The 25,674-nt window shown below is 46.0% G+C and overlaps 7 protein-coding genes across 17 annotated transcripts; 4 read left to right on the forward strand and 3 right to left on the reverse strand.

The window, feature by feature from the left end:
- Positions 1-356: 356 nt before the first annotated feature.
- On the reverse strand, positions 357-1,744 carry LOC6739317. The gene is made up of 3 exons (XM_016172147.3): positions 1,319-1,744; positions 1,088-1,253; positions 357-758 (listed from the first exon to the last, which is right to left on the reverse strand). The coding sequence occupies exons 1-3, from the start codon at positions 1,571-1,573 to the stop codon at positions 601-603; spliced, it is 579 nt and encodes a 192-aa protein (XP_016026437.2). The 5' UTR covers positions 1,574-1,744; the 3' UTR covers positions 357-600.
- Positions 1,745-1,945: 201 nt separating this feature from the next.
- Positions 1,946-12,757, forward strand: LOC6739319 (protein lingerer). 7 transcript variants are annotated; one of them, XM_039292470.2, is made up of 15 exons: positions 1,946-2,044; positions 3,947-4,352; positions 4,408-4,585; positions 4,868-6,282; positions 6,404-6,819; positions 7,165-7,272; positions 7,389-7,493; positions 7,622-7,722; positions 8,065-8,591; positions 9,571-9,705; positions 9,765-9,890; positions 9,960-10,208; positions 10,426-10,581; positions 11,361-11,393; positions 11,834-12,757. In XM_039292470.2, exons 2-15 carry the CDS (start codon positions 3,975-3,977, stop codon positions 11,930-11,932), a joined length of 4,026 nt encoding a protein of 1,341 aa, XP_039148404.1. In that variant the 5' UTR covers positions 1,946-2,044; positions 3,947-3,974; the 3' UTR covers positions 11,933-12,757. The 7 variants fall into 7 exon arrangements, with proteins under 7 accessions (XP_039148404.1, XP_039148405.1, XP_039148408.1 ...); XM_039292471.2 differs by having other exon boundaries at positions 9,960-10,202; XM_039292474.2 differs by having other exon boundaries at positions 8,065-8,495.
- A 612-nt stretch (positions 12,758-13,369) lies between these two features.
- Positions 13,370-14,188, reverse strand: LOC6739320 (vacuolar protein sorting-associated protein 28 homolog). Its single transcript, XM_002080504.4, has one exon. The coding sequence runs from the start codon at positions 14,077-14,079 to the stop codon at positions 13,447-13,449; it is 633 nt and encodes a 210-aa protein (XP_002080540.1). The 5' UTR covers positions 14,080-14,188; the 3' UTR covers positions 13,370-13,446.
- A 388-nt stretch (positions 14,189-14,576) lies between these two features.
- On the forward strand, positions 14,577-20,818 carry LOC6733486 (solute carrier family 2, facilitated glucose transporter member 1). 2 transcript variants are annotated; one of them, XM_016167622.3, is made up of 7 exons: positions 14,577-14,758; positions 18,448-18,552; positions 18,609-18,769; positions 19,029-19,623; positions 19,681-19,893; positions 19,963-20,065; positions 20,321-20,818. In XM_016167622.3, exons 1-7 carry the CDS (start codon positions 14,732-14,734, stop codon positions 20,572-20,574), a joined length of 1,458 nt encoding a protein of 485 aa, XP_016026439.1. In that variant the 5' UTR covers positions 14,577-14,731; the 3' UTR covers positions 20,575-20,818. The 2 variants fall into 2 exon arrangements, with proteins under 2 accessions (XP_016026439.1, XP_002080543.1); XM_002080507.4 differs by lacking the exon at positions 14,577-14,758 and adding an exon at positions 16,813-17,288.
- LOC6733484 (sugar transporter SWEET1) lies at positions 14,764-16,288 on the reverse strand. Its single transcript, XM_002080505.4, has 5 exons — positions 16,093-16,288; positions 15,940-16,017; positions 15,378-15,607; positions 15,135-15,310; positions 14,764-15,063 (listed from the first exon to the last, which is right to left on the reverse strand). The coding sequence occupies exons 1-5, from the start codon at positions 16,167-16,169 to the stop codon at positions 14,944-14,946; spliced, it is 681 nt and encodes a 226-aa protein (XP_002080541.1). The 5' UTR covers positions 16,170-16,288; the 3' UTR covers positions 14,764-14,943.
- A 144-nt stretch (positions 20,819-20,962) lies between the features above and the next one.
- LOC6733487 (solute carrier family 2, facilitated glucose transporter member 1) lies at positions 20,963-23,257 on the forward strand. 2 transcript variants are annotated; one of them, XM_002080508.4, is made up of 5 exons: positions 20,963-21,447; positions 21,568-21,851; positions 21,908-22,508; positions 22,568-22,889; positions 22,947-23,257. In XM_002080508.4, the coding sequence occupies exons 1-5, from the start codon at positions 21,433-21,435 to the stop codon at positions 23,198-23,200; spliced, it is 1,476 nt and encodes a 491-aa protein (XP_002080544.2). In that variant the 5' UTR covers positions 20,963-21,432; the 3' UTR covers positions 23,201-23,257. The 2 variants fall into 2 exon arrangements, with proteins under 2 accessions (XP_002080544.2, XP_016026440.1); XM_016167623.3 differs by having other exon boundaries at positions 20,963-21,441.
- A 280-nt stretch (positions 23,258-23,537) lies between these two features.
- LOC6733488 (solute carrier family 2, facilitated glucose transporter member 3) lies at positions 23,538-25,474 on the forward strand. Of its 3 annotated transcripts, none has more exons than XM_016167625.3 (5): positions 23,543-23,730; positions 23,784-24,530; positions 24,587-24,799; positions 24,860-24,962; positions 25,016-25,474. In XM_016167625.3, the coding sequence occupies exons 1-5, from the start codon at positions 23,614-23,616 to the stop codon at positions 25,267-25,269; spliced, it is 1,434 nt and encodes a 477-aa protein (XP_016026442.1). In that variant the 5' UTR covers positions 23,543-23,613; the 3' UTR covers positions 25,270-25,474. The 3 variants fall into 3 exon arrangements, 2 of the variants coding, with proteins under 2 accessions (XP_016026442.1, XP_016026443.1); XM_016167626.3 differs by having other exon boundaries at positions 23,579-23,730; positions 23,792-24,530; XR_006541630.1 differs by lacking the exon at positions 25,016-25,474 and having other exon boundaries at positions 23,538-23,730; positions 24,606-24,799.
- Positions 25,475-25,674: the final 200 nt, after the last annotated feature.

A 25,674-nucleotide genomic window follows, 5' to 3' on the forward strand; every position in this document is an offset into this window, starting at 1 on the left:
CTTGTGCATCGCGTTTCGTTAAAATCTTGCAATTCCTTTACGATGATGGCGAAACCTTGAAGAATGTTGAGGATGGTACATATATCTATGGTCTCTTTCCATATGCAAATACAATTTATATTTATAAACCCATATAAGTAAACAAAACCCTCAGAAACGAGAAAGAAGCGTCTCTTCAAACGCACATTTTTTGAATTAAATAACTTTTTTTCTTTATTGCGTTAGTTAGTTTACAATATAGTTTAAAAAAATTACTAATTAGGTGAGATCAGATGTTAAAAATGGAATAAATAAATAAATCAGTGGTTTCTTTGCAATGGAAAACAAAAGTAAGGTAAATAATAACAATTATAAGAGCCACTTAAAAGCCATATTAGATGGTGAAATCTTTGATCCATATTTTTCCAAGGGTATGTCGACCAGAACGTTACGGTTTAAAAGACTGGCGTTTCGAGGTGCTATGCAAGCCGAAAATAACCTCATTAAAGCGGAAAGAACACAACTTACTGCAGAGAACCAAAACCGGTTTGGCTTAATATTCCTTTCGTTGAGATAAACGTTGCAAATAAACGAAATGCAGCATTAATACCAGCTTATCGGCTAATCCCAATCAGAATCTGGCTCGCACTTTTGGGTCCGTCTAATCCTCCTTCGCAAGTCGTGGTTTCTTTTATGATAACGTCGCTTTAATGTCTGAAAGGCACCTCTGATATCGGCAACGTAGTCCGCTTGCGTATATCCATCTGTTTTCAGGATCCCTGAAGATGAGAGAAAATGTTTTCTTAAATTTAGCTAAACTAACTAAAAGTATTAGCCTACTAATTTCATATTACATATACGAACAACATAAGATATAATAATATTATAGATATGAAAAGCTTGTTGCACTACAAAAAAGGAACATAAAATATTTAGCTCACATGCAAATATTAATTTAGTTATTTAGAATGACTAGTAATTATAAACTAAATGGACCCATTAACTTTAAAGCCAAGATATTTTTTTTAGGCCAAATTATAAATAGTAACACCTAATGTAGTAAACGAAATGAAAGCTTTTAATCTGCACAAAGCCCTACTTAACTCACCAAAAATAGTTTTGTTAATATATTTGTATTGCTTAAATGACTGCTTAGTGCTCACACCGTCGTAGTTGTAGCCCATGAGTATATCGTAGTTGAACATCTTTGAGAAATTGTTTTTCAGCGGTTCTATTCGACCTTCTGGCCTCAGGATGCGGTGAATTATATGAGCCTGGAAAGCAAAAAAGATCAAGTTTGTAATACCCCAACAATCAGGCTTACGCATTGTGCTCTCACATATTTGTTGTCCGGCTTTGAAAGATTCGCATCCAGATTGGAAAGCTCGTCGGGATCAGACACGGGAAAATAGTCTAGTTCCGCCTTACACAAGTCACCGGTGGGCCTGATGGAAGCCACCTGACAAAGGCGCGCGAGAATCTCATTTTGGTTTTCTAGGATCTTATCAAGCTTAATTTGCAGCTCCTCCATTGCATCTTCCAATATCTCCGCGTCGTCGTCACTCGAATACTTGGTGCATTGGTGTGTGCTCATTGAGCGCCTGGGTAAATATAATTAATGTTTTGTCATCAAACGCCCCATTTTGTCCATAGTTTTGTAAATTAACTGTTTTTGTTTGTTTTTTTTTTTTTTGCAAAAGTAATATGTTTTGTTGACGATAGAGGTGTGCAAATGCCAACAACTTTTCATTTGATATCGATATACCACCACTTGATGTAATCCGAGTCCAGAACCTCTTATCAATGAACACAGAACTTGTTTAAGATCTCAATCAGGATCTAATAGGTAAACTGCTTATATTAGCTAATGGAAAATTATATATTTTAGCTTTTTGAAGATTTCTAATAATGGTAGAGAAATGTTATCAATTAAAAATTTAGCAAAACTGGTTCGAGGCAACGGTAGATTTATGACTCTGAGTCCAGGGCTGCATGCCTAGATAAAGCTATATCGATCGACTAACGAGCGGTCACATTAAAAGTGCGTTTCTCGGCGCATTTGCAGGTATTGAGTGTGACTCCGTTTTGAAAATTTGTTTATCCAATTTAAAGCCGTGACCGGAACCCTCCTGAGGTGTTAAAGTTTAGTTTAAGTGTCCCCCCACCTGTGCAACGTGTTTTCGACATGTCACCCGGGGCCTTGTCAGCAAAAAACTCGCTTGAAAATTCAATAGTGGCCGCTGTCTGGAGCGGCGGTCGTCGTCAATTACTGGGTCCCTTGGTTTACATAAGAGCGAAAGAGTCGGCTAGTGTGGCGTTGCAGAAATGGCGTCGAAGTATGTGCACATGGCTGGGTCTATTAAGGCTATATTTCCCGTTTGCCCCGAAATGTGCAACTGGGAGTGCGTTATCCTTGCCGGGTATGTCACATATGGGACAAATTTCGCCCACAACGAATCGTACATTTCGTTTATTTCGGCGCAGTGTACGCCACTTTGTCCGGTTTTGCATTCCGCTTTGTGCGCTTCATTCGGTTTCAATGCCCTCGCATTCAGTGTTGCCAAGTGCCGGAGCGTGCCTAGTGATGTGTGCCATCCGAGTCCTGCCGTGAATTGGTGTGTTTGTGCAGATATTGTAACTAACTCTGTTTGCCCTCTCTAGGACCTGCTGACTCGTTTACAAGGCGTACCATTGTGCTCCAATTGTTGGTTAATTTAACGGCCTTGCCAATTGCCGCTGCGCTTCGTTCGCACCTGGCAACACTGGTCTGCCCGCGCTGGTGCGGGTGCGAGGGAGATGCCGCTAGGGCAGATGCAGAAGAGCGAGCACAAAAGCGAAAGCGAAAAACCGAAGCGAAGAGGCCAAGGAGTTTATAAATCAATTTTTGTGTATGTCAGTCCCCGCGATTCCCATTGCAATTGGTATTGAGTAGTTTCCGGGTCCAGAATCGCAGGTCCCCAGTTCCCGTGGTCAAATTTCCATATCATGGTGTACGTGCGAAATGCGAAACCTGATGGAAAAGTGATGGCGACAGCGGTCTTTTGTTTGTGTGCGGCAGTACGCGCGTGTGTCTGTGTATGAATAATGCATGGAAAGGCGTTATTCACGGCAAACGTTGATAAAACTGTTTTGACAACAAAAATTGAGTGATTCAGATATGCACTTAGTATCGGGGTCGCCTCTCCCGCTCTCTTTCCCATGAACCACCCCCTCCCCCTAAAAGTCAAACTGACGTTTCGGCTTGGATGCGTCTTGGTCACGTACCCCGCCACCCTCTCGTCTGTTCTTCTGTTACCTGTTTTGCCAATACATTTTTCACCCCCCTCGACAACCCCGTATTCATTATTTTTGTTATTTCTGAATGCTCGCTTTGTTTGTGCGTACGCTCTTCCCTTCCTCTCGCACTCCTTTGCTTCGGCGTGTGTCTGTTTGTTCACGTTCTTTCATTCTCTTTTATTAAATGTACATTGAACTCTCATCTTGCCAGCTTTTCCTTTGCTGCTCTCTTTCGGCCACTTGTTTAGCCATTTTAGCACATTCTCAGATAAAAGCTGTCTGGATTGTGGGAGTTTATCATTAATATTTTCACACTGACGAACCAAGATTTATATCTTATTTATTCCATTATCTGCAATTACCCAAAAAATGTATGTAAATGTACACATTAAATTCGAATTGGATTTCTCCTATATTATAGTTGGGAATAAACTAACAGAATCGAACTAGGCTTGTAATTAAATACGCATGGATTCATTTTAATATGAACCACAGGCGGCTAACTTTCTAAATCATTAAGTATTTCTCTTATTTGCATTGATCTTTAGATGTTACTATTGCACTTATAGAACATTAAGTAAACCCAGAGAATCCCATTCAGAATCCAGTCAGCACAGACTTAAATTTTTATCAGTCAGTTTGTAGATTCCCTGGTTTTAAGATCGAATCCTTAATCTTTTTCGTATTGCAGCTAATTTGTATATACAGTGTACATAGAGATGAGCACACAAACTCGTTCAGGCGGCGGGGGAGGCGGCCATGCCCGCAACCAGAAAAAGTCAAATGCCAGCAACTCCGGCGGAGGAGGAACCGGCCATCACGATGGAGTCTCACATGCTGCGGCCGCTGGCAAGAAGGGAGGCCAGGATGCCAGCAAGACAGACAAGCCAGAGAAGGCCCAGCCCAAGGCTACCACCGAACAGTTGCGCATTGCCCAGATCACCAATAGCACCACAGAGGATCCGCAGATCAACGAGAAGGTTCTCCTCCTTTTGACCATGACCCAACGTTCCGAGGAGGAGGTCTGCTGTGCCCTCAACGAGTGCGATTACGACCTGGAGGCAGCGGCCAACTTTTTAATCGAGGAGCTACCGCAGGTTAGTTTCGATTCTAATCTTCCGCGCTCCAGTTATTCAATTGAATCTGTTGTAGGGCGCCTTTGCCAAGTACGAGAAAAAGCGCAAGAACAAGGCTGCAAATAACACGGCTGATGGCGCTGCTGGCGATGGCGATTGGGCCGATGGCAATGCCAATGCGGACAGGCGGGAAAAGTCGCGAAACCGCAGCTCAAATCGCGGAGGCACCCGTGGCTCCAGTGACAGTCGTGGATGTAAGTATCATAAGCCACGCTCACTTACTAAAATATTTCTTAGGGCATTAGATCTTTAAGCTCTGCATTACAGTTATTGCAAAACTTAAATTCAGTTTATGTAGAAGATATATAAACATTAAGATCGTTAAATATTACAATGCTGGCATTTAAGTTTCAGCTCTTGTTGCTTATGCACGACATGTAACTGGAAATATTAGCTTAATGAAATAATTTTAGTAAATGAGCCTAATCCTCTGAAAATAAACTAAAATTTTTCTTTCTAATATTTTAATATTTTAGGGCGCGGAAGAGAGACTCGTGAGAACGAGCGCAATCAGCGCGAATCTCGTGAACCTTGGTCAGGGCAAAACGCTGGTCAGGACCGCGGTGACGATCGGGCTAACGACAACTACCGCGGGCAGCGCAACGGCGGCGGACGCAGTGGTCCCGGTGGCGGTGGACGCGGCGGTGGCTTTGTCTCTCGCTCTGGCCGTGGTGGCGGCCGCATGGGCGGACGCACCGGTGGCCCTCGTGGCGATCGCGGCAGCGGAGGCCCTGGTGGTGCTTATGGATCAGGTCGCGGTGGCAACGCAAACGAGGATCACCACGAGGTTGAGCTGTGGGACAACACCATTGCCCAAAATGCCGAGAAGCAGCAACAGGCTCATGACGATGCCTGGGGCGACTGGAACAACGAGGAGTATGAGGGCTCGCTTAAGGACAGCAAGGTGTTCACCACCAGCAACCTGGCAACGCAATCCGCTGCCAACGTGGTTAGCGGAACTGGCGCTGTTGCAGGTGTTCCTGCGGCGGCTGGAAGCGAGATATCGGCGCCACCGGGCCTTGAACATCAGTTGGTGCAGCAGGGATCTCATCTGGAGGAGAGCTCCAGCAGCGGTCCAGCGGCGGTCACACCGCCAGCAACGCTGAGCGGTTCGGCAACCACGCCACTGCTGCAATACAGCGCAGCGGTCAGTAATCCACCGCCTCAGCTGCAATCCCAGGGCACACAGTCAGGAGCGGGTACAGGAGCGAGTGCAGCTGCCGGCGGAGGAGCAGGCAGCACACCGTCATCCTTTGTATCCGCCTCTCCCGACACATTCTCAAGCGCCGCCTCGGCAGCTGCCACGCTGGTGCATCAAGCACAAAAGCAGCAGCAACTTCAGCAGCAGACGACGCCTATCAAGCCGTCGGCTACTTTGTCGGTCGAGCAATCTCAGTATTTCAACTCGTTGGCCAGCCAGGGCGTCAGCCCAGGTTCTGTACCAGTGCAGTCGGCGCCAGCGGGTTACGCGCAAAACCCCGTGGCCGCCTACTCCCAAACAAGCACTAGCGTGGGTGTGAGCCAGTACCCCAACACCTATGCCAACGTATTCGCTTCTGGAGCGGCAGCTGGAGCTGGCACTGGCGAGCAATCGCAGCAGCAACCGCAGATACGGAGGGCACGCGTTAAGCTGCCACCACCCTCGAAGATTCCTGCGAGTGCCGTCGAAATGCCCGGAGACAATGCACTGAACAACATTGGCTACCTGGACGTGCAGTTCGGCGCTCTGGACTTCGGCACGGACGATGGCTTCGAGCCATTGCCGGAGAAGGTTGGTTCGGGCTTTAGCATTGATGGTCAGCAGCAGCAACAGCAGCCAGATGACTACCAGAGCAAGTCCCAGCAACAGCAGCAGGTGACGCTAGCGGCGGGTCTGCAGAGTTCCCAGATTGTGAGTACCGTACTGTATCCTTTGAATTACCCAAGTAATCGTCACCATGATTTAGTTAATACGATTGTTTGTAGCATAGTGCATATATTTCTGAGAATCTAATATCATTTCCCATTTATAGAGCGATGCCTTGAGTGCAGCGGGATATACAAGCCGTTCGACGTCACAGCAGCAGCAGGGCGTTAGCTCATCGGTGAATGCCACAATCGATCAGCTGACCAAGAGCGATCCCTACGGACAGACGGGCGGCAGTGGTAACGCCTACCAAAACGCATACCAAAACAGTGGAGCGAGCAAGACGGCCAGTGGCTTTCCGACGACGGCGCCCGGTGGCTACAGCAGCTCCACATACGCGAATGTGCAAAGCTCGGTGGCCAACAGTTACCAGCAGCAGGGATACGGCTCATACCAGCCCAGTTCCTACCAGCAGCAGGCTGGCACCGGGGCTCAAAGCGGTACAGGTGCGGTAAGCGGCGGCGGAGGAACGGCGACGCAAAACATTCCGGTTGGAGGCAGCAGCAGCCAAAATAGCACGAGGTAGGACATGTTCCAGTATTGATTGTTTAATATTTAATTCCTAAGGGGGTTACCCTTGCAGAGATTTGTAGTTACATATTTGTCAAATTTCAAAATTATTTGTAAGCAACAACTCGATTTGATTTGAAGATAAACTAACTCTACTCAGCAAGGGTAGAACCCTAATCGAATCTTTTACTTCAAGATTTAAATATTTGTTTGTATGCAAGTTCTGCTTAACAATTCGCCCCACCCGAAAGAAGGCTAATCTTCATTTTGTTTACTGTTTTTCTTCTCTCCTAACACATTTAATGCTCGCTTATGTCCCAAAAAACCCAAACCGCAATCGCGCTCCGCACCTAACAGCGGCAATGCGAGCTCTGCCTACCTCACATCCGGATATTCAACACCACAAAGTGCTTACCAGTCAAGCCAGAGTGTTTATGGCAACACTGGATTGTCCAACAGCAGCGGGTAAGTACCGAATGCGACAATCTCAACCCCATTACGATCAGTTCTGTGGGGATGACACATTGGTTTGGACTGGTTCTCCATTATGCTAAATTGCGGCTTCTCGCCCGTTCGTTCAGGTTCTCTGGCAGTGCGAGCAACGCGTCCTCGCAGTACGCCAATTTCAGTGCCAGCGCCAAGCTAAAGGATGCGACCACGGCCAGTAGCGCCGCTCACTACGACAGGTAAGAGCGAAACCCCCGCTCTGCATGCCCCGCTTTTTCCAATATTCCGACTAACCCAACCCCCTGGTCATGTCCCACTTAGAGGCGGATGCCTGTAGCACTTAATGTTGATCTTATTGACCTTTCAGTGTCTCGACCAGCAGCGGAGTGAGCAGCAACAGCGGAAGCACAGGCAATGGCGGTGTGGTGAGCGGTCAAACAGGTGCTAACCAGGCGGCTGTATCGAACAGTAAGTAATCGAGGATTTAATATCACAGAATGGGGTCCAAAAGAGTATGCATTGCAGTCAGGTACAGAAGTCTTAAAAACAAACTTAAAATGTTAACCATTTTAATGCATATTCTTGCCACATCAGAGAGTTTTCTTCACAAATATAACGCACTATTACTCAAATCAACTTCAATTCAGCCACGACTTTGGCTCTGCAATGACAATATGACTCTCCAAAATAACTAGAATTTTTGATTCCAACTTTTTGTACAGAATTGTTATTGCTTAGCTGAAATGCTCTATTTTCGGCCGCTTTCTTTTAGTATACGCATGTAAACTAAAACCTTTCCGATCTTTCCAGATAACAGCGTGAGCGGCAGCAGCTCGGTCAGCAATGTGACGGCAGGCGTTGCGAGTGGCAACGTAGCCGGCGTGGGCGGAGGCGTCAGCCAGAGCGGCGTAAGTAGTGGAGTCGGCGTGGCCGGTGGCAGCGCGTCCAGCGTCGGTGTGAATGTGAACAACAACAGCAGCAGCGCCAGCTCGGTGGGAGCAGCGGCCGTTGCCCAGACAGCCACCGGAACCACCGCTGCAGTGCTGGCCTCGCTGACCAACAAGAACAGCAGCAGCAGCAATAGCAGCGGCAGCGGTGGCAGTGCTGCCACGACGACGGGCAACGCCAGCGGACAAGGTGCGGGAGCGAGCACCGGCGGCGTGGGCGGAGCGTCGGGTGCTGGTGGTGCTGGTAGTGGTGGTGGCAGCGGCAGCGGCTTGGTGCCCACCAACATCCAAATGGTTAGTCAATATATTCAGACTGGATTGCCATACTATCAGCAACCAGTGTATTCCTACGAGGAATTGCAAATGATGCAACAGAGAGTGCCACATGTGGTGAGTTCATGGAGAAAAGCAAAAGCAAATACCAAACCAACTACATAATGCAACCGACCAAAATCAACCGAACCGTTTCTAATCAATCAGTAATCGTATCAATATCCTACCATAATACAACGTTTTCGCATTAGTCAAGTCCTAGTTCCATTTAAACGCATACGACAACTGCTCAGCGCATCCCAGCTCGCCTCCCGCTGCTGATCGAAATCGTTAATCCGGATCCTGGCTCGTTGACGTTGCGGCCTCCCACTCCTAACCGTTTCTCAGCGTGCATTGTACATAATAACATACATATACCGCGATGTCTGTGATCAAGTCCTTATTATACCACCTCCTAAAAGTCTGTGTCTGTTTGAGTGTGTGTGTGTGTGTGATTGTGTAAAAAGCTGACACTTTCCTTCGCCACCTTGCACCATCCGCATCCGTTTCCATCCAGTTCCACATTCCTGGCATTATCATCACAAAAGAAAAAAAATTCAAAAACAATCCACATGTATTGCTTACCTCCCAGGCTCTGCTTTACACTCCAAATTAACCCAAAACTAAAACTAATCCGAACGTTCTTCCTCATTTTTATTTACGATATAGTTGTGGAATTAGGGATGCAAAGACAATTAAAATCGAATAAATATGCTCTTAAAATATATATATATTTTTGAATTACTTTGCATCCCTAAACCACACCGAATTCTAAATCTTTGCTCCTTACTGACCCACTTCATTCGATTACTAACATCTTATCCATTTTATTTTTTCAATCTAACATATGACTAATGTACAAATTTCTTACATTGAACAAAACATATTTCATTTTTTCGAAACCGATACGCGTGGCTTTGTCAGACCTTTATCACATATCTAATTTGTTTCAGTAAAAGTTCTGACAAAGTGAACCGTTCATCATTTTCACAGCCAAAATAACACGCCCAGAATGCTCGCGTGGAGACAAACCTAATATAATCATTCTCAATTGCAGCAAGGATACTACGATCTGAACTATCCGCCGGCCAGTTTAGGAGCTGGACGTGACAACCTCGGCTCTGTGACGTATTCTGCAATGAATGACGGACGCTTTGCCCGCACTGACAATAACTCCAGTCCGGTCGGCAATGTATGTGGCTCAGCTTAAATTATAAATAGATAGATCGATAGAAAATGTTTATTTTGCAGGTCTCCAGCACAATGTCGCAACAGGCGGGCTCAAGTGCGCCCATGCTAAATGTTCCTTACGCCTACTTCTATGGCGGCAATGTAATGCCCGGTAGTTTTCAATATGGCACGCCCGCCATATATCCCGTAAGCTAATTACATTCAAATCACTTTGTATGCAATTCCTAAGCAACGTCTGAACTAATTCAATTGCAGCAAATACCGGCAGCAAACACTGCCTCCGGTCAACAGTTCCCGAAGCCTTCGTACAGCGCGGGCTACGGCTCAACCAGCTATGACACTCTGTCGCAGACCACGCAGGACTACAGCAAGGGCGGCTACTCGTCGAGCGTGAATCAGCAGAGCAAAACTCAGACTGTGTCCAACCAGTCGCAGGCAGGCACTGGATCCGATCTGACCTCTTCTATGTATGGAAAGGGACACGTGGCGCTGAACAAGGTTAATGTACGTATGGTTATAAGCAGGGCTGTGGACTTGGATGCAGGTCTTCTTAGCCTGAATTCGATGTTAAAAGACTTCCATTATCTTTGAGCAAATGAACATGACTGCGTCATATTGCGTCATTATTAAAACAATACAAAAATAAGATTTCACAGCCCTGGTTAAAACACCTTATCTCCTGACCTGTCTACATTGTACCATTGTATTTTTCGTTATTCAGTCGTACGAGAAGCAGAGTTTCCATTCGGGCACTCCGCCGCCGTTTAACATGCCCAACACTCAGACGGCTGGAGGCACCTCTGCCCAACCGTACGGCATGTACTTGCCGATGCCAGCGGCCGGACACCACAATATGATCCATCAGCCCATCCATCAGGTACATTCAGAATTACCACTTCAGGTTGTTGTAGGCGGAGGGACGGAAAGTCATGTGCTCATTCATGGGAATGTGAACGGTCCTCAAGTTGCATACCACCGGATCTGGCAAACCGACCCTGCCCAGTCCCAGTGTCAGAATCAGCTCGTTGCCGCCCATTGCAATAACAATCACAACGACTTGTCCTTCTTCGCCGACTGATGAAATGCTTAGGGAACTCATCTCGTTATTGTTAACACATTAATTTTATTTTCACCAATTGTGTAGCTGCACACCCGCCACTACATTGTACACTTGTTGACTGTGATGACATATAGGTTTATGTCCCTAAATAAGCTTACTCCTACACTAATCCTGGATAATCACACTAACCTCGTTTTTATTTGTCCTGTAGCTGTGAATCTAGTTTTGTTGAACTGCATGTATTTGTAAATTTTTTCCATTAGAACACTAACTGCCAAGCATATATTTGTAAGTATTTACCTACGCACATCATCTGTAAGACAAACACCCAAAGTATTTTATGTGTGACAATCATTAAACCTTTTCATTTTCACCTGGGATCGTTACTAACAAATAACATTTCATGCATTTTCTGATACTTTAAAATTGATTTGGAGCATCGGCAGAAGTACGAGTAAAGAGTGTCCTTGGAAAGTTTGTTAGCTTAATTCATACGACGGTAGTGAGGCATATAATAATTGAGAAATGCATGAAACTGTTCTATTGTTTGACTTTTCTTTATAATTTCTTTTGATTTTTTATGGGACAACTATTAGATGGACGGCAGGATTCATAGCTCATCCCGCCGGGTAAGTTCCTTTGTTGTAATCACGTGTAAAGTTGCTTAATGCTTGGTGAACTGCATAATACTAACCCTCCCACGCCTGCCTCATCCCCATGTAATCTGTCCCATCGAAAGAGTATGTTACGTATCATCTAGCCTCTAGTTGCATGTGCACCACAGAAGCGGCGCCCAAAAGAAGATGTCGATCGCCGAACGGGTCGTGCCGCGCCGCCATAATCAGATCAGCATATCCATATTCATGTGCCTTTACTATAATATAATACTGCCGTGTATATAATCAGCGAATATGTGTATCTAAAACCGTTAACCCACATTTGTGTATGGATGACCGGGTGCGGTCCGAACGAAGCGGATGATTCTGATTCTGCTTGGAAAGAGGCGGAAGCATCAATCAGTCCAGATTGCGTTTAACTTAGGTACTGATCTCCTACCTTATCGTTTCAGGACTCGAACAGTGCCGGGCAGCGTCAGCAGTCGACCAGTCAGTCGAAGTCCGCTGGCAAGCAAGGCTACTCGCCCTCGTACTGGGCCGGACAGAACTAGCTTCCGGAGAACACGATCTGGCGGCCACTGCAGATCGCCCGCGCGAACGACATTTATAGCCTTCGCAGCAATAGCAGCAGCAGCACCACCACAACAACAACCACCACCACGCCCATTCACCACATCTACAGCAAAAGCAGCGCCAGCAATGCCCGCGCGCTGCCCATCACACTCGGAACCAACTCTAAAGTGACCACAATAGCAGCCAGCAACTCCACAACGAGCGCGGATGGAAGCAACACGCCAACAGCAACAATAGTGAAGACGACGACATCGGCGATGCCGGGCATTCCCGGCCAGTTGCTGATGCTCGTCAAGGAGCAAGAGCAACCGCAACAACAGCAACCACAGCCGCCAACACAACAACAACAACATCAAGCACTCGCCGACGGGGTGGGGAGCGAGAAATCCTCGCCAGCGTCGGAGAATGATTATCTAATATACGATGATAAGCGATCATACTTTACTTAATAAGAAACGTTTTTACTACGAACGCACTGTAAAGGCGCCGCTCAGCAGCGTCCTGACCACGCCTCCCTCCTCCCCTCAGCCTCAAGACACACCACACCCCACACTTGCGGAGGCGACTCCTAAAGCCAACCACACACACACAACACACTTCCTCACACAACAAAGAGTAAAACGAAACATACAGCAACATCCGCATAAATATACCAAGTACCATTTTCACATTGCATACAAATAAATTTACAAAGATAAAGAGTAACAATTATTAATTATTAAAGGCGTAAAACGATTTAACAGATTTAAGAGTGTAAGAGAGAAACCGGAAATGCAGAACAGTAAATTAAAAATACAAGTATATATATTAAATAAACCACAAAACCACAAACATAACGTGAATGAGAAAAACAAAACAAACAAAAATTAATTATTGTAATCGGTTTAAACTTATATGTATAATTATAACCTTAATATTTAAACTAAATACAAAAAAGAAGATACGATTAAATCCAAACAAAATGCAAAAAATGAAGCGCGCCTTGCCATTTTTACTTAAATCTGTTGAAATGTTTGACTAACGGGGCAAAAAAGAACATAATTTCTGGGTTAAATATTTTATTTTATATGATGCAAAAGTTGCTAGCATATAATCTATATTTTTAAAAGAAAACGGAATGGAAGTTGTAGAAAGTCTTGCTCTAACTCATAATTTAATTTAATTTATTTAATAGCAAACACTCCTATGTTTTCCTATATGCGTCGAAATACTGATCCATGAATATTGAAGATACACCTTTTATTAGTATCTTAACGTAATTTGAAGTCCTCCTTCACATAGTTACTATATTGTGAGATGAGGAAAAGCATTTCTTATTTTAGTTCAACAAAATACCCCCTTAGTTTGAAAACTATTTAATTTTTTTAGTCTGCGCTAACCATTTCAAGAACGTGATGAAATGGACCGCAAATGTTAGGTATATAAAACTTGTTTAATATCGGAATATGCTATATAAATTTAGGGATACACGTAAACAATGAGAAACTGATAGCTACTGGCTGTGCAGCAGCTTGTTGAAGTCCGCGTACGCCGACTCCAGGTCAAAGAGGAACTGGCGGACCTGGCCCTCGCTCAACTCGTCGGAGGCCTGCATCTCGTTTAGGCTGCCCAGCCACTTCTCCACCTTCAGCTTGGCGTCGAAGTCCTCGGGAATGAGGGACAGGCGGTTCATGTTGTCTGCCAGGTCCTTGACGTCCGGCTGCAGGGCGTCCATGGTGTTGATCTGCAGGCGCAGCTTGTCCATGATTGTGATGAACAGCGACACGATCTCGGCGATGCACTTGGAGGTGTTGCCCTTGTCGTCGCGTATGGTGATGGGTCGGTCCTCGCGGATGCGCTCCAGCGCCGCCGGGCAGTCCAGCCGGAACTTCTTAACGAACGTCTCCACCGAGGGGAATTCGTCGCACTGCACCTGCTTAAAGGCCACCTTGTACTGCACCAGGTATTTGGAGCAGGCGGCAGTGTATTCCTGCGGTGTAATGCAGTCGCGGATGTAGGCCTTCTCCAGCTGCTGGATGGTGTTGATGATTGCGTACAGATCGGCCATGTTGTCGTACTTCTCGCGCTCGCGGGCGTTACGGAAGAGCTTCACCTCCTCGTACAGCTCGGGACTCTGTTCCTGCATCTTGTAATTTGATTCTAGCTCAAATATTTTCTAGTTTTAAACACAAAACAATGATTCACAGGGATTTCACAGTGTGGCCGTTGCGCACATACCCATAAAACCCTCATGCCAGTATTGGTAAGCGCACGAGTGCTAACCGTCACTTCAAATTTGAATCAGAGAAAATATTTATGATCTCGCCTAATCATTTCCGCCCCCCAAAAAGCTACCTTATCGATGCTGGGCGCCAAATAAAGATTGCCGCCTTATCTGGTTGCATGTTTACTGGCTAATTCCACGCAGGTCGATAAGCACTATTATTGAATTAAGACAAGCCGATTTCATTGATCAGACCCCCACCCCCGCGCCCACGAACATTTTCATTAAATCAGAGGTACAAAACAGGCAGTATACGGTCGCTTAATTCAACAGTTTATGGCCCGGAATATCAGCATATCAGCTTATCGATACCAATGACCGCAGACCAGCAAAGTGCACTGGGTTCACTCATTTGAATTCGCAGTCAGAAATCCGCTCTCAATCTGTACAGAACGTGCCAAATCGAATTCGGGCTTTGTGCTAATATTAGTTGAAATCAACAAGTGCTTCGGTTACTCAATCGTTTCCCGTGTGTTGGTTTATTAGGAACACGGACTCTAAAGGCTACATTTAAATGGGCGCCACCGAACAGCAAGGCAACGTAAGTAGCAGCATATTCGAGGCAAATCCTCGGGATTTAATAAATACTTTACAATAAATATAGGCTTACTTTTACGTATGTCTATAGTAAATAAGCCTGGCGCCTAAGCAAGCAACACGTATAAACCCTGTATGCGGCACGCTCGGAGGCCAAAGCGAAATGCGTGGCTGTGTCCGATTAGCTGCCTAAAACGGCACAGCCTGTTCGACCAGCTTGTAGCCGTGGCCGGAGTAGCTTCGCGGCGGGTAGAGGACGAACAGACCCAACTGCAGCAGCGACAGTATGCAGCCCAGAAAGTTGGGAATCTGAAAAGGCAAAGCAAACAAACGCCGTCGTAATTCGCTGTCTGGCTGGCCAGTCGTGGGAAGTGTTTCACCTGGATAAATGAGTCCGATATCAGTATGCCGTAGATTAGCCACTGCAGGCTGACCACGAAGGACGTGGCTATCAGGGGCAGGGGAAGGCTCTCGGAGTTCTTCGCCCGTATCACATGCAGCAAACTAGCCAGCGGGGCGGCGAAGAAACACACGGTCACGATGCAGCACACAATTCCTGAAATTTTATTCAGTAATTTAGCAAACCTGACATTGCCAAAGTGTATTCGGAAACGTGCTCGTACCTGTGACGTGTATCATTCGATCGCGCTGATCTTCCAGTCGATTGGTGTAGAGAATGACCACCACCAGAACGGTCAGAACGAATCCAAACTGCTTTACACAGGCACGTTTGTTGACGGTAAACACATAGTAGATCAGCGTGTAGACCAGAAAGAGCGTCGATCCTATGATGTTGACCAGCACAATGCTCTGCTCGTTGGTTAAGACACCGTAGCGCAGCCAAAAGCTGCACCTGTACAAATATTTTCAATTATTAAAGTTGGTTCAAAGCCGAACACAGGGGTAAATTGCCAGCCAAGCAGGCGCAGTTCACACAATTCGTGTCTTGAAATATGGATGCTGTATAATATCTAATTGATTTTGTATGCCAAATCCGTGAACTTTGGAAGGAAAATGGCTTTTTTCCTAATATATGAAACTTGAAATAATTAGCTATGGTTCAATCTTGAAGTCTGTAAACACATGTGCATGTACGGAATTTCTTATTTAAAGAACCAGCGGTCTCGCCAAGCGCGACCAATTCGAATTTATCTCAGTAGTGCCAAGTCGGCAGTTTCTACTCACGATAAGAATCCGCATATGAAGGGAACTCCGGAAGAGTCGCCCGTGCTTTTCTTCTGGATGTACTTTCGACATATCATGCTGCAAGTACAAGGAAATCAAACAGTTGCTACTACTTTGGACAAAGCTAGTTGCATTGGTTCAGGGATGACTTACGCGCCGGAGAGGAACTGGAAGACGGTGCTGATCACCGCCGTCGTGGACAGCAGGGAGTCGTAGGCCACCGCCGACATAGCGATCGATCTCCTTAGTAACTAATGCTAAACCTAAACGGTGGTTAAAGACGCTGCGGTTTCAACTACAACGTCAACAAAAAGCTGAACAGCTGGTCGAGGGCGTAGAGATGGCACTTTCGACTAGAGATGGTCGGGTAAGCGAGTACGATTTCGCGATTCACGATTTTTTAAAATCTGCGCTGTTAATCAGCATATCCTTTGAGGAGTATCCGTGAAATAAATTAAAGTAAACATTTTACTTGTTTTGCCTTAACAAGAATCTAATCAAATCTACACCCCTTTTTGATGCTTGGTGTCACAAAAGATTTTGCATCACTAACTAAAAGATTTCTTTTCTATCGATATCAGCGCGCGCAGTTTTAAAATAAGTTAAAGTTTAATTGGGTTATTTTTGCAAAAGAGGCGGCAAGAAGCTTTTTATACTCTAGCAAAGGGTTGAATATAATGAAACTGTTAATGTTATTGGGAAATAAATAGGTCTTTTAAAAATATCGTTTTTTTTAAGGTTCTGGAAATGATTGCAATCTGGAAAATGTTTAGTTGGTGATGAAAACTTGTTGAATTGTATCCAAGGGTATTATTACCTCGGCTTAACTTATTTATGTTACCCTTATCTGTTGCCGGCACCCAAAGCGTTGTTGTGGTGGGCGATTCGTTCTTGGCGAAAGCTTTTTCTCCACCAACATCGCTCAGCTGGCGGCGTTCAGTCGCGCTCCCGACTCCAACGTTGCCGCACCGTACCGCTTTGATTCCGACTCGATCCCGCGTGCACTGCTGGCGGTGCGCCGTTTACAAACAATTGTGGTTTAGCGTTCCGAACTGCTGGGGGATCGCAAACTAAGAATCCACACTCGGTGCCCGTTGCACAACACTGTTTCGGAACCCGATTACCTACCTGCCTTACCGCCAATTGCTACCAATTGTTCTAACCGTGTTAACACGCACACAACGCAACCGTGTGCTCCGAGTGCCTTGGGAAGTGTTTCCTCAAAAAGTGGTGATTACCAGACAAAGTCCACTGTTATGGCCACCAAAAGCCAGCCGGCGGAGGCTCAGCAATTGTACCCCCAGCCCAACAGAGTGGAACTGCTTTCGGCGCAGACGGATCCCAGCCAGGTGAGACTCTTTTCCAGGTGAGAGAGAGAGAGAGCGGTAAGATCACCGAATTTTCCTTCTACCTACCACCGCTGTTTTGTGGTTCTTGTTGTTGTTGTTGTTCTGCGGACCGTATCTCTGCACATGCACATTTTCTTTGTTTCCTTCTTTCGATCCCGTTGTTTTTCGCTCTCTGTCCGGATGCTGTTTCCCACTCTTTTATCTCACGCATTTTATTTTTAATATTTCCTCTCTTTCTTTTGTTTTTATATGTAAATTTACTCGGCTATATGCGTCTCCTCTATGTATTAATTTTATTTTCTGTCATGCATAGTTGTTTTCAAAGTCGAAAAGATATTTATGTGCATGCACACACACAACCGACGCATTAGCATATGGTCGATTCACCTACAGTGGAGCCTATGTTGACATGATATATGTAAACACATATGTATATAGAGAGTACGAAAATACGATCCAATTCGCTAAAATTATTCCTATTATTCCTATATGTACATATGTATGTCTATAAAATTGAGCGCAATTAAGAAGTTACTGATTTCAAATGCCTACGTTAATGACAAGATACTAGTTACAAGATACGAAGGAATTTTGATTCCCACTATTCAGCTAGATTATATTATGTAAAAGTAATGGGAAGTTATGACTTTTTATGTAAATATATTTTAATAGTGTTAGCTTAAAAGCTTTCTACTTTACAACCATGTTTTAAGTACTGTAACTTTGACCTTTTTTGTACACAAGTACTTGGTACCGCAGCGTTTTCATTATTTTGGCAAACAAACTGATTTCCCAGTGTGCGCATATACCTCGGCTGAGTTCCCAGCCATTGCTGCTTATCAGTTATAAAGAGGCACCGCCTGCGGTCTTCCATTCGGTTATAAATAGTATGCGACCTAATCGCATCTGATCCCAAATGCTCCTGCTGAGAAATGGAAAGTTTTGGCCGTGGGTCAAGTTTAGTCGTAATTAGCGCCAATTATTGCGATTATGACAAAGCTGGAATTAATCAGAGAGTGCTGATAACGCAACCCCCATTCAAAATTTCGAAATGACCCTGCACAATGACGCACTGAACCGCTATCAGGGTCCGCATTTTGGGTACAACCAGGGGGAACTATTGCTCCAGAGTAACTAATTGTGATTGGAACACTTGCAGAAACCGCGATGGGGCAACCTCCTGCTGCTTGTGGCCCTGGCAACCACATTTGGCGGCGCCGTTTCTACCGGCTACTGCATAGGCGTTATCAATGCCCCCTCGAAGGTGAGATATGGAGAACCACAGCGAGTGGAACACCGATTCAAACGATATCTTTACAGCTGATGAAAGTTTGGTGTAATCAGACCCTGCACGACACCTACGGAAGTAACCTCAGCGCAGGCGGTCTGGATCTCTTGTGGTCGTGCGTCGTTTCTGTGTTCCTGGTCGGAGGCGCCATCGGTTCGCTGGGCGGAGCTGGAGCGGCCAATAAATTTGGCAGGTATGTAGCTGTTAATCAATTAGATAAGGATAAGCCACTTGGCTTTCCTCAAGTGCTTCTAATCCGCCAATTCACATATCTGTAGAAACCATTCATAAGCGGCGGGTATTATGCCATAATAATTATTTATTGCCCTTTATATTTTTAGGCTGTTTTAATTTAAATTTTTGTTTTAACTTCCGTTGAACTAAATATACATATTGAAATGAAAAATACCAGTCGCTGAGTAATAAATAAATAAATACCTTATCTTTTCCAGGAAAGCATGCTTTCTCATCTGCGGCGCCCTGTTCACCGTGGGAGCGGTGCTCTTCTTCTTCTGCCGAGCAGCCAGCTCCGTGGAGATGCTGGTGATCGGAAGGTTTGTTGTGGGTCTTGCCTCCGGCCTCGTGACCGCCACCCTGCCCATGTACCTGTCCGAGGTGGCTCCAATGGCTCTGCGCGGCACTCTGGGAGTCTTCATTGCCGTGGGCGTAACGGGGGGCGTGGTAGTGGGCCAGGTCTGCAGTTTGGCCGATGTCTTCGGCACTGAGGATCTCTGGCACTACGCCCTGACTGCCTACATGGTTCTGATCCTGGTCTGCTACCTGCCATCGTACCTCTTTCCCGAGAGTCCCAAGTTCCTGTATATCGTCAAGGGAAATCGTACAGCTGCCAAGCGGGAGCTTCAACGGTTGCGGGGCAAGGATGCGGAGGAGCTTATCGCCCAAGAAATGGCCGAGATGGAGGCAGAGTCCAATGCCAAGGTGCAGACGAGCAGCTTTTGCGATGTCCTGCGCGATCCTCGTCTCACTTTGCCCCTGATCATTGTCTGCTGCTTCCATGGTGGTCAGCAGCTGTCGGGCATTAATGCGGTAAGTGGAGTATTCACTTTTTTCTCAGGCCTTCCTATTAATTTTTTGGCTTTTTAGATATTTTATTACTCGGTCAGCATCTTCGAGAAGGCCGGACTGTCCACAGTGGATGCGCAATGGGCCAATTTGGGTGCTGGCTGCCTGAATCTGGCTGTCTCTTTGTTGGGACCTTGGCTAATGGCCAAGTGCAATAGACGAACCTTGATGATGTTCTCCTGCGCTCTGTGCTCCGTTTTTCTGTTCACCATAGCCTTTGTTCTGTTTTATATTGTGAGTAATATTATTTATACGGGCAAAACAACGTCTTCAAATGCTTTGTTACATTTTCTTTGTTTAAAGGACCAAGTTAGCTGGTTTGCAATTGCCTGCATCGTCTGCATCATGGGTTACATATTCTTCTACCAATTCGGGCTGGGTCCCATTCCCTACTTTATTGGCGCAGGTAAGTTGTTGCGTGACTCCATTGTGTGTGCGCCTTCCAATAGCTCCATTAATCGTTATTGGGCCAGCTGCTCGTGCTTCGAAGAAGTGATTCTGCAATTAAGGCGGAATTGGAATCGAATTGGGTTCAATGGCTGCCCAGCACACATTTGTTTACGACCACTAGATACGTTCCCAGACGCACTCTCCATATAATTGAATGGCTGATTTATTTTTAGAGCTCTTACTGATTCGATTTGTACTCTCCACTTTGCAGAACTGTTCGAGGTGGCTCCCCGCTCCGTGGCCATGTCGATGGGCAGCTTGGCCTCGTGGACGTGCAATTTCATAATTGGCATATCGTTCCCCCTGCTGCAGAACGCATGGGGCGCCTTCGTCTTCCTGCCCTTCTCCATTACCTGCGTGCTGCTCTTCTTGCTCACGAAATTCTATCTGCCGGAAACGCGGGGACGCGATCCCTCAGAGGTGGCGCCACTCGTATCGAAGGGCTTCCGCTCCAAAGTCAAATAGGACCTAGCCCAGTGGGCTCAACTAACAATTAGCCATAAGTAGCCGGTGGTTTGTGGTAATACGGTTTAACTTCATGTGTGCAGTGGGTCGCTTAATGATTCGTCCATGTCGTGTGCCTTTTGTATGTGTCGACAATAAGCCGGAATTCACGTTGTTCAGGGTTAAATTACTCTTACTAATTGTAATTTCCCGCCTAGCCTGTAAGTTCTTTTGTACAAACCAATAAATGCGAAAATTGATCTAACTTTAAGAGTCACCCTGTAGGAAAGCTTTGAGCGCTGCGTCCTCTTATCACTGCACAAGTTCAATTAAAACGCCTTGGGACGGACCGCCAAGTAATACTCTGTTAATTAGATTTATTGTTGAACAAGAGCGACGCGGAATCACTGTATACTCTTCCACGGCGTTGGGTTAGATAATTAAGTGTCAACGCTTGGATAGCTTAGCAATAAGTGCTTAGCATTTGGAAGACAAATATATCATGATCTCCCTATATATCTATGCTTATGGGTAGGTTTATTAAATTTTGTATTTTTCACTACGAAAGATCTTTGCTTGAATCGTAAGAGTATGTAACTATTGACTTCTATTGCCGGGAAGTAGTTGGAGCAAACAAACGCTCCCGTCTAACGATAAGAAAACAAGTATTCGCAAGACAAAAACGCTGAATTTATCTATGGCTGGTTATATGCTGTAAATGTATTCCAAGTCCGGGGCAACCGAAGTGAAGATGTGTTTACGTGATTGATATACAAGCGGTGTGGGTGACTCAACAAGCTGTCGAACGGCACTGAGTGAACCGTCGGATGCGAGTCACTTTCGGTTTAACTTTTGGGGTGCCAGCATCGTTCCATCGCCATGGTTGTTGTAATGGTGATTTAAAACATCTTCTTGATACTTTCCCCTTCAGCCGGGACGAGTTTGTTGCTTAAGTCTTTCGTTTGCGCTTATTGCAACGTGCTAATCATGTAAATCACTCTGCTTTCCTTACAGCACGTGACTCCGCCAAAAGTCAATGGATGGACCCCACTTCTGATGCTCATCAGCCTGACCGTAACGCTGGGCACCACCATTCCAGTTGGCTATTTCTTCGGGGTTCTCAATGCCCCGGCCGAGATCATCAAGAAGTGGTGCCAGGACATATTGGCAAACGAATACGACACCATCGTCACTGCCAGCCAGCTGGATATACTATGGACAAGCATTGTGTCCATCTACCTTATTGGAGGCATCTGCGGATCCTGCTTCAGCGCTGTGCTTTGTGATAAATACGGCCGGTAAGGTTTAAATATATAATTGTGATTGGATAATATTAACTAACTTATCTTTCCAGTAAGGGATGCCTAGTGATCAGTAGCGTGCTCCTCATCGTTTCCGGCATCCTGTTCACCTGGTGTCGAGCAGCCAAATCACTGGAAATGCTGATGACTGGCCGCTTTCTAGGCGGCATTGCCTCAGCTCTGATCTTCACCGCTCAGCCCATGTATCTACTGGAGTCCGCTCCATCGGAGCTCAGTGGCAGCGTCGGAGTGTTCACCTGCATCGGTGTGACTGGAGGTATCCTGCTCGCCCAGGTGGCCACTCTGTCCCACTTGCTGGGGAGCGAGAGACTGTGGCCTTATGCCTTGAGTTTCTACTCGCTATTGGTGATGGCATCGTTGGTCCTCCTTTGGTGGTTTCCGGAGAGTCCGCGGTGGCTCTACCTACACAAGCGGGATTCGGCCGCCAGTGAGAAAGCTTTGCTCCGATTGCGTGGAAGAAATGCGGAGGAGGAGGTGCAGCAAGAACTGGTTGAGATGAAGTCCACTCTGGAGGCCAAGTCCAGCTCCGAAGCAAGTTCTTTGTGCACGGTTTTAAGGAATAGTGAGCTGTGGCTACCACTCCTGCTAGTCTGTTCCTTCCAGGCCACCCAACAACTCAGTGGCATCAATGCTGTGCGTACTGCACATAGTTCCCATATTGGATTTTGTATTAATTTCTGGTTTTCTTGCAGATATTCTTCTACTCGCTCTCCATTTTAACTAAAGCTGGTTTCTCTGACGGAGCAGCCACATGGCTAAATCTGGGAATCGGAATCTTCAATCTGTGCACCTCCCTTCTGGGACCACTACTAATTCGCAGGTTTCCGCGTCGTCCGCTAATGATGATTTCCTGCTCCATGTGTGCTCTGGCCCTGCTTGCCATGTCCTTGGGGCTCTTCTTCTTGGAGAGATCAGAGAGCACGGTCCTCACCTACTTCTGTGCCGCCTTCATTCTAACATTCATCCTCGGTTTCCAGCTGGGTCTGGGACCAATTGCTTACTTCATTGGCTCAGGTACGAAGAGCAGAATCCGTGAAAATTAGTATCTCATATTTTTTACATTTTAAACAGAGCTCCTCGAAGATTCGCCTCGTCCTGTGGCCATGTCCATGGGCAGCCTTTTCTCGTGGATCGGAAACTTCCTTGTGGGCATGTGCTTTCCATTGCTGCAGAGTGTCTGGAGCTCCTTTGCCTTCATTCCGTGCATGTGCGTGTGCATCTACTGCCTTCTGCTCACCTGGCGTTACCTGCCAGAGACACGTGGCCGGGAGCCAAAGGATGTGAAGCTGCTTATGAGCCAGGGGCTTTCCTCCAAACGGAACTAAAGTGGCATTAACCTTTACATTGAAAATAAAACAAGCTGGGCTTTCTTGAAAAATGAATTCTGCTTGCAGGACTTTCAAAAGATATTTGTAATGTAATGTAAAGATAAATGTAAAGTGAAAGTAAGTAATTGTGGTTTCTATACATTTCTGATTATAGTATAAGGTGAAGTCCTAACGGAAAGTGGCTTAGTAATTAGTAGTAAGTAGTTAAGTCATTTATAGACGCAGAGTTTTAACCCGTTAGATCTTCATAAGACCTATGCACTTAATTTTTTACATCTGACAGAATTAAGAAGCCCAAAAGTATGCTTTAGTAATTTGCCTTGCAAACTGTCAACATTTTGTTTAAATCATAACAAAGTAATATGAAAATACCTTGAGATCGAAGTACATACACTACCATAAATTTCGGTATGGCCGAGGGAAAACAGGGCTGGACATGCCTTCTGGTGCTCATATGTGTGTGCATCACCGTGGGCACCGTCATCCCCGTTGGATATGCCTTCGGTGTGATGAATGCTCCGTCCGCTGTGAGTAAACCAAGGAGTTGTGCCAAATAGTCCCAACTGAATGACATAACTAGTTCATTAGGTCGTGGATAATGGAATCGGCTCTAGTGCGGTACTCATCGCGGCTGGGCGACTCCCAGATGACCATAATGATGTCGGCCGTGGTCTCTATATTCCTAATAGGTGGCATGCTGGGCGCTCCGTTTGCCCCTATCTTTAGTGCCCGGCTAGGCCGTCGAGGGATTCTGACGCTCAGTGGATTGCTCTTGTTGGTGTCCAGCATCTGCCAGCTCTTCTGCCGGATGGCCAACTCCATCGAGATGCTGCTGCTGGGGCGTCTGATCGGAGGACTTGCTGCCGCTCTGATTTACGCCACGCAGCCCATGTACCTGGTGGAGTTGGCTCCGGCAGAACTGAGTGGCAGCGTCGGCGTATTCACTTGCATCGGTTTAACCGGCGGCATTGTTTTGGGTCAGGTCTTTAGCTTTGATTTCCTTCTGGGCACGGAGAAACTGTGGCCCTACGCGCTGTCCGGTTCCGCCATTTTCGTATTGATCGGATTGGCACCCATCTTCTGGTTCCCCGAGAGTCCGCGCTTTCTGATGTCCCAGGGCCGCAGGGAGAAGGCCAGGGTCACGCTGATGCGTCTGCGGCGGGATGAGGGGCGTGTGAACGCGGAGATGGCGGAATTCGAGGTCAGCTCTGCAGATGAGGGTCAGAGGGTCACGATGAAGCAGGTGCTTTGTAATAGTAAGCTCAAGTTGCCGCTGTTCATCGTTTGCTCCTTCCACTTCGTCCAGCAGATGAGCGGCATTAGTGCGGTGGGCAACATTAAATACGAATACATTATCCATACTGACCACTTCCAATTTGACAGATATGGTTTTACTCCATAGAGATCTTCACCCAATCCGGATTCACTGCAGCCGTGGCTATGTGGCTCAACTTCGCCTTGGGCCTTCTGAACTTCATATCCGCCCTCCTGGGACCCTGGTTAATGAGAAGCTTCAACAGACGCCTCATGATGGCGATTTCCTGCCTCTGCTCTGCAATCTTCCTGGTCCTACTGGTCGTTGGCCTGGAACTAATGGTGACATCACTTATCTGCTCTCGGTTTGGCTATTTTGACATCCTTCTAATCCACCCATAGTCAACTATACATGAGTTCTCATTCGCCTGCATCGCCTTCCTGTCGCTGTACATCGTCACGTTCAACATGGGTCTGGGACCCATTCCATACTTCATTGGCTCAGGTTGAAATCCGCGGTGGTAACCGGTGTATTGCTTATATCTTCCGATCCCACAGAGATCTTTGAGACACCATCGCGTCCTTCGGCGATGGCCCTTGGAAGCTTCTTTAACTGGCTGGCCAACTTTGTGCTAAACATGATCTTCCCCACCCTGAACTCGGCGACTGGACCATTTGTGTTCCTCTTATGTGTGGTGTTTTGTGCCTACGGTTTCCTGTTAACCTACCGATATCTTCCGGAGACGAGAAACCGCGATGCCAAGGATGTGGCGCAGCTAATGGAGAACGGCTTCAAGTCCAAGATAAAGTAGATCCATCTGGGGACGATGAGGAACGACTTTTTGACTGGTGATTATTTGACCAGGCATTTGGTTACATTTCTACCAATTTCAGATATATGTATATGTATGTTGGTAGGATCTCATCCAATAGTATTTTTTTTTAAGTTGGATAACTTGTAAATTCTTATTGTAATACAAAGCTTAAAGTTCTTTAAACCAGCAAATAAACTACAGTGATGCCTCTCTTATTAAAACTCAATACAATATCTGTCTGGTAATATGAAAACAAATTTGTTTTGCGTTTCACAAGACCTCCATATACAATATAGAAATATACAAATTTGAATTTTATGAAATATTTCAGTACATACATATATAATATTAATGGTACCATCAGTACTGATCTCCATCGTAAGCCAGGAAATATGGTCTTTA

This window comes from Drosophila simulans, chromosome 2R (assembly GCF_016746395.2).
Source record: "Drosophila simulans strain w501 chromosome 2R, Prin_Dsim_3.1, whole genome shotgun sequence".
Classification (NCBI taxonomy): Eukaryota; Metazoa; Arthropoda; class Insecta; order Diptera; family Drosophilidae; genus Drosophila; species Drosophila simulans.